Source organism: Drosophila virilis, chromosome 2 (genome assembly GCF_030788295.1).
Source record: "Drosophila virilis strain 15010-1051.87 chromosome 2, Dvir_AGI_RSII-ME, whole genome shotgun sequence".
Lineage (NCBI taxonomy): Eukaryota > Metazoa > Arthropoda > Insecta > Diptera > Drosophilidae > Drosophila > Drosophila virilis.
In genome coordinates this window covers 1,749,185-1,755,690 of record NC_091544.1, presented here as the reverse complement: position 1 = coordinate 1,755,690, position 6,506 = coordinate 1,749,185, and the positions used below count along the sequence as shown (strand labels likewise).

Genomic DNA, 6,506 nt, shown 5'->3' with positions numbered 1-6,506 from the left:
ATTTCAATTTTTGGAAACTGAAACCCCTTTAGTTAGGAAAAATCACCCCTTAAAAGGTAAAATCACGCTCTTTGGTACATACTTATAGTTAATGTCCATATTTAGCATCAGATTTCCCCAAATTTCTTAAGGACTGTAAGCATAGACCCTATTTAGTCATGACTGCATTTATCATAGTGTCGAGCAGTCTTTAATATGTATATTGTCTCGTTATGTACAGTAAATGCTTCGAATGCTCGACACTAGCTTCAGGCAGAGACAATATAAAGACAATATAAAGACAATATAAACACAATATATAAATACAAAAACAGTTTTTATATTGTTCAGGTTCAGGGTACCTCCTAGTCGGGTGCTCCCATATAGAAAAACAAAACTTATTTGTTTTGTTTTGTTAGACAACCAAATGTTGTTTCAGAGATAGGTTAAAATGTAATTTTGCTGTACAATATTGACAAATAAATGGGAGCTTATGTTAAACATCAAAAAATGATAAGTTGAGATTAAAATCAGTTAAATTAATTTGCGGACAACAAATAATACAAACTCTGCATAAGAAATAAGTCCTATATATGGCCAAGACTTGATTTATATTTAATTTCACATTCCAAAAGCTTCTCTTTTAATGACACACTTTTGAACACGCCCAATAAAATGTGTGTGAAATATTTTATTTCATTATCAATTATCAACAATATTTATCTATTGGACACGAACGTGTGTGGCAATTAATTGTTTTAATAAAACAATGAACTATTACAATACTATTAAGTTAATTTAAAACACAAACTGTTTAGTTTGTATTTTTTTTTAAACAGTCTAATGGAAAGACGGAAAGATAAGAAAACTAAATATTCTTTTCATCATTGAATTTTCTCATATTTATTTAGTTGAAGCAATCCCTAAGCTGACTATTGTTACTAAGAAATAGTTTTGTACTAACTAGAGAACTTAGTTCATTGAAAGTTACTCACTTAAAAGAACTTGGTATGATAAGTGGTCATTATTATTATTTTCTTTTATTTTTATTATGACAGGGACAGGCTAATTCCTCTTATCGCAACCCAAAAATCTAAAAGGCATGGCAGAAGAGAAATTCAAAATGTTATCATATATAATTATTTCTCAAAAATATTTAATTAATTAGGCAATAAAATGGGTATTGAAATTAGAAAATTTACTATAATTGATTTCTTCACTTTTAGCGGCCCATTTTTAAAGCTGGCTGAAAAGCATCGCCCCCAAAAGAAACGTGTCGGAAATTTATGTGTCGCAAGTCTATTTCGTAATCCCCAGAAACAAGCAAAATAACAATAACTCAATTCGCAGTTCCGCATAGACAAAAATAAAATAAAAATGGCCTAATACACGGCAAATGGTCAAATGGCCAATACCAAAGCGTAGACGAGTTCCGTACTGATTTCTTGTATCGAAATTTGACACAATACGCTGAAAAATGTACGTGCCCTGGACCTGGGTCTGTCGCGGACTCCGTCATGGCTCTGGGTCTGGCATGGGACTGGCTTTCATGTGTTCGCGTAAGAGTTGAGGGCTCGCATACTAATTGGGCGAAACAAAAAGTTATTTTCATCGGCCATCGATAATGCAACATTGAGCACTGACCAGCTGAGGGAGGGCGGACAAAAAATGGGGGAAGGGGGGGGGGCTGCATGGCCGTTATGGAAAGCGAGAAAGCCAGAGGAGTCAGCCGGTCAACCCACATATCAAAAACAGCCGATCCAACAGTTTGGTGAAAAACTTTGAGCACTACGAAGACTTTGGCTAAGGTTCGGCAACGGCTTTCGTCACTGTCCAAAATTATTTGTGCGCTCCAAAAAAGAAAAAAAAAGAAGAAAACAAACTTTTGAATGCACCAGTTGCCGGACAAGTACGCGTCTCTTTTTACTAGCGCCCGAGGAGCGGCAGTATAAAATCGTCGGTACTGGCCAATTGTTCAACATTGTCGTCGCAACGGCAACGCAGTGAACACAACGCGCTCTGGTAGTAATAATATATATATATAGATATATATAGCGCGTGAATATCTGTGACTGTATAGTTGTAAATCTGTAGAAAATGGCACAACGTTTCACATCCTTCGCCGCGTTCGGTTGTTGTTTGCTGCTGGCGATTTCTGTTCAAGGTGCTGCCATTGATAATGGCGTCACGCCGCGCATCCATAGCTCCGATGAGCTAATCTCGACGATTGTGGATAAGTGCTTCCATGCCAATGCGATGCATTGTCTGAAGGAAAAGGTGCTCACCTATCTGGACACGGTTGCCAATGTTGAGGAGGAGGTCAGCGGTCGTGCCTTCGACGATGATGTCATCGACAAGGTCATCGTGGATCGTGTGGCACGCATTCTGCGCACCAACGAGGTGCGCGTTCAGCTGCCGGAGACCTTCTTTGCCAGCTCCGTGATGACCTATCGTGCGGATCGTGGGTTCGATTTGGAGCTGCCTCAGGTGGAAGGTGCGTCAGCCTCTGACACGGCCAGAAATCTGTATTCTTACTTAATTGTTTGTATTGTATTCATTCTCCAGGCCGTGCTGAGAAGAAGAACAAGGACAAGCTGTTCCTGCCTCTGTTGCTGCTCATGAAGCTCAAGCTGAAGGTCGTCATGCCCATTCTGCTGGCTCTGGTCAGTCTGAAAGCCACCAAGGCATTGATCTTGTCCAAGATTGCCATTAAGCTGGTGCTCGGCTTCCTCATCTACAATCTGATCCAGAAATTGGGCGGCATGAAGATGAACATGGTGCCCATGCCAGCTCCAATGCCAGCGGTCGAATACGGCGTGCCTAGCACTACGGCCTCCTCGTACGATCCCAGCAGCTGGGAACCGCAGAGTGGTGGCCCATATGCGCGTTGGGACTCACAGAATCTGGCCTATAGCTCGTATCATCCCAGCAGCTCCTCCTCGTACAGCTCAACGTCGGGCTCCACGGCGGGCACCTCCTCCAGCTACAGCTCCTCATCTTAGATCTTAGCTCGCACCGCTCGCCGCTGTTAATGTACATACCAAGGAACTGAGTGCCACTGAGCCCCTCTGCCGCAGGGGCGTGGCACTTTGAGTAATCAGACCAAATGGAACCGGAACATGCCTAGGCCATAAAATTAGTTTCTTAAGTTTAAGCGCTCGACTTTTAGCCATTCTCTTAATTTTCCCACTCCTTACACTGCCGTCTCCTATCGATTATTCCCTATCGACTTCTCTTTACTGCTTTGCTTTCTTTCACTATGCATTTTCCCCTTCGCACTTTTCCCATTTTCTCCAACAGAAAACGACCAAAAATCAAGCAACTTTATTGAAAATATTATTTATTTAATTTATTAAAAATTGCAAAAATTCAAATTAAATTCATTTAAAAACTGTTTCTTTATTTTCTTTATTTCTCCCAGCTGAACATTGTTTTCTTAATTTAACTGATCGAGACGGACGTTTGTAAATCGGGCAGACTTTTAAATACCCTATCTGAAGATAGGTAAAGGAATAACAGCCTTACTATGAATATATTTACCAAATAATAATTAAACTTTTTTAGCTTTTACTAAACTGCAAAAGCTGAGTTGGTTTTAAAAAGCCAATTATTGGAAATATTTTAAGTACCTTGATCTGAATTTAACGAACGCATTTACACTTTTAGCTTAGATATAATAGGCACATACTTTTATCTTCCTCTTTTTTTAGTATTGTACTAACGATGTACTAATGAATGTTCACAAACCTAAAGATTTGGCTACTTTAGAAAATTCAGTCCTTATAGACACTTTTAGAAAACCACATTCTGATTTCTAAAGATGGCTATGATTGCTCAAAATTGTGAAAACGGCACCCTCAAATTCAAATTAGACAGAATTAATTTTGGTCAAAATTCATGTGAAAATGGTACCCTCAAATATCCGACATATACATATGTCCTATATGGAGATTTAGGTCAAAATTTTCAACTCCCATAACTCGGTCAAAAATCAACCGATTTTTAAAAGGTTTGGTTCTTTGCTCATGGTTTGACCTCTTAATCAATTTGGCATTCAAATCTGGCAACATTAATTTTGGTCGAAATTCATGTGAAAATGGTACCCTCAAATTTGAGACAAATACATCTAACCTATATGGAGTATAGGTCAAAATTTCCAACTCCCATAACTCGATCAAAAATCAACCGATTTTAAAAAGGCTTGGCTCCTTGCTCATTGTTTGACCTCTTAATCAATTTGGCATTCAAATCTGACAACATTAATTTTAGTCGAAATTCATGTGAAAATGGTACTCTCAAATAACCTACATATACATTTATTTTACATAGAGATATAGGTATAAATTTCCAACTCCCATAACTCGGTCAAAAATCAACTGATTTTCAAAAGGTTTGGCCCTTTGCTCATTGTTTGACCTCTTAATCAGTTTGGCATTCAAATCTGACAACATTAATTTTGGTCGAAATTCAAGTGAAAATGGTACCCTTAAATATCCGACATATACATGTAACCTATATGGAGATATAGGTCAAAATTTCCAACTCTCAAAACTCGGTCAAAAATCAACCGATTTTCAAAAGGTTTGGCTCTTTGCTCATGGTTTGAGCCCTTAATCAATTTGGCATTCAAATCTGACAACATTAGTTTTGGTCAAAATTCATGTGAAAATGGTACCCTCAAATATCCGACATATACATGTAACCTATATGGAGATATAGGTCAAAATTTCCAACTCCCATAACTCGGTCAAAAATCAACCGATTTTCAAAAGGTTTGGCTCTTTGCTCATGGTTTGAGCCCTAAATCAATTTGGCATTCAAATCTGACAACATTAGTTTTGGTCAAAATTCATGTGAAAATGGTACCCTCAAATATCCGACATATACATGTAACCTATATGGAGATATAGGTCAAAATTTCCAACTCCCATAACTCGGTCAAAAATCAACCGATTTTCAAAAGGTTTGGCTCTTTGCTCATGGTTTGAGCCCTAAATCAATTTGGCATTCAAATCTGACAACATTAGTTTTGGTCAAAATTCATGTGAAAATGGTACCCTCAAATATCCGACATATACATGTAACCTATATGGAGATATAGGTCAAAATTTCCAACTCCCATAACTCGGTCAAAAATCAACCGATTTTCAAAAGGTTTGGCTCTTTGCTCATGGTTTGAGCCCTAAATCAATTTGGCATTCAAATCTGACAACATTAGTTTTGGTCAAAATTCATGTGAAAATGGTACCCTCAAATATCCGACATATACATGTAACCTATATGGAGATATAGGTCAAAATTTCCAACTCCCATAACTCGGTCAAAAATCAACCTATTTTTAATGGGTTTGGCTCTTTGCTCATGGTTTGAGCCCTAAATCAATTTGGCATTCAAATCTGACAACATTAGTTTTGGTCAAAATTCATGTGAAAATGGTACCCTCAAATATCCGACATATACATGTAACCTATATGGAGATATAGGTCAAAATTTCCAACTCCCATAACTCGGTCAAAAATCAACCGATTTTCAAAAGGTTTGGCTCTTTGCTCATGGTTTGAGCCCTAAATCAATTTGGCATTCAAATCTGACAACATTAGTTTTGGTCAAAATTCATGTGAAAATGGTACCCTCAGATATCCGACATATACATATGTCCTATATGGAGATATAGGTCAAAATTTCCAACTCCCATAACTCGGTCAAAAATCAACCGATTTTCAATGGGTTTGGCTCTTTGCTCATGGTTTGAGCCCTTAATCAATTCGGCATTCAAATCTGACAACATTAGTTTTGGTCAAAATTCATGTGAAAATGGTACCCCTAAATATCCAACATATACATATATACTTTATGGAGATATAGGTCAAAATTTCCAACTCCCATAACTCGGTCAAAAATCAACCGAATTTCAAAAGGTTTGGCTCTTTGCTCATGGTTTGAGCCCTTAATCAATTTGGCATTCAAATCTGACAACATTAGTTTTGGTCAAAATTCATGTGAAAATGGTACCCTCAGATATCCGACATATACATATGTCCTATATGGAGATATAGGTCAAAATTTCCAACTCCCATAACTCGGTCAAAAATCAACCGATTCTCAAAAGGTTTGGCTCCTTGCTCATGGTTTGAGCCCTTAATCAATTTGGAATTCAAATCTGACAACATTAGTTTTGGTCAAAATTCATGTGAAAATGGTACCCTCAAATATCCGACATATACATGTAACCTATATGGAGATATAGGTCAAAATTTCCAACTCCCATAACTCGGTCAAAAATCAACCGATTTTCAAAAGGTTTGGCTCTTTGCTCATGGTTTGAGCCCTAAATCAATTTGGCATTCAAATCTGACAACATTAGTTTTGGTCAAAATTCATGTGAAAATGGTACCCTCAAATATCCGACATATACATGTAACCTATATGGAGATATAGGTCAAAATTTCCAACTCCCATAACTCGGTCAAAAATCAACCGATTTTCAAAAGGTTTGGCTCTTTGCTCATGGTTTGAGCCCTAAATCA

General features: G+C 37.6%; 1 protein-coding gene across 1 annotated transcript; it reads left to right on the top strand.

Moving 5' to 3' along the window:
• The first annotated feature begins 1,950 nt into the window (after positions 1–1,950).
• Osi20 (DUF1676 domain-containing protein Osi20) lies at positions 1,951–3,129 on the top strand. The gene is made up of 2 exons (XM_002058504.4): positions 1,951–2,473; positions 2,545–3,129. Exons 1-2 carry the CDS (start codon positions 2,077–2,079, stop codon positions 2,979–2,981), a joined length of 834 nt encoding a protein of 277 aa, XP_002058540.1. The 5' UTR covers positions 1,951–2,076; the 3' UTR covers positions 2,982–3,129.
• Positions 3,130–6,506: the final 3,377 nt, after the last annotated feature.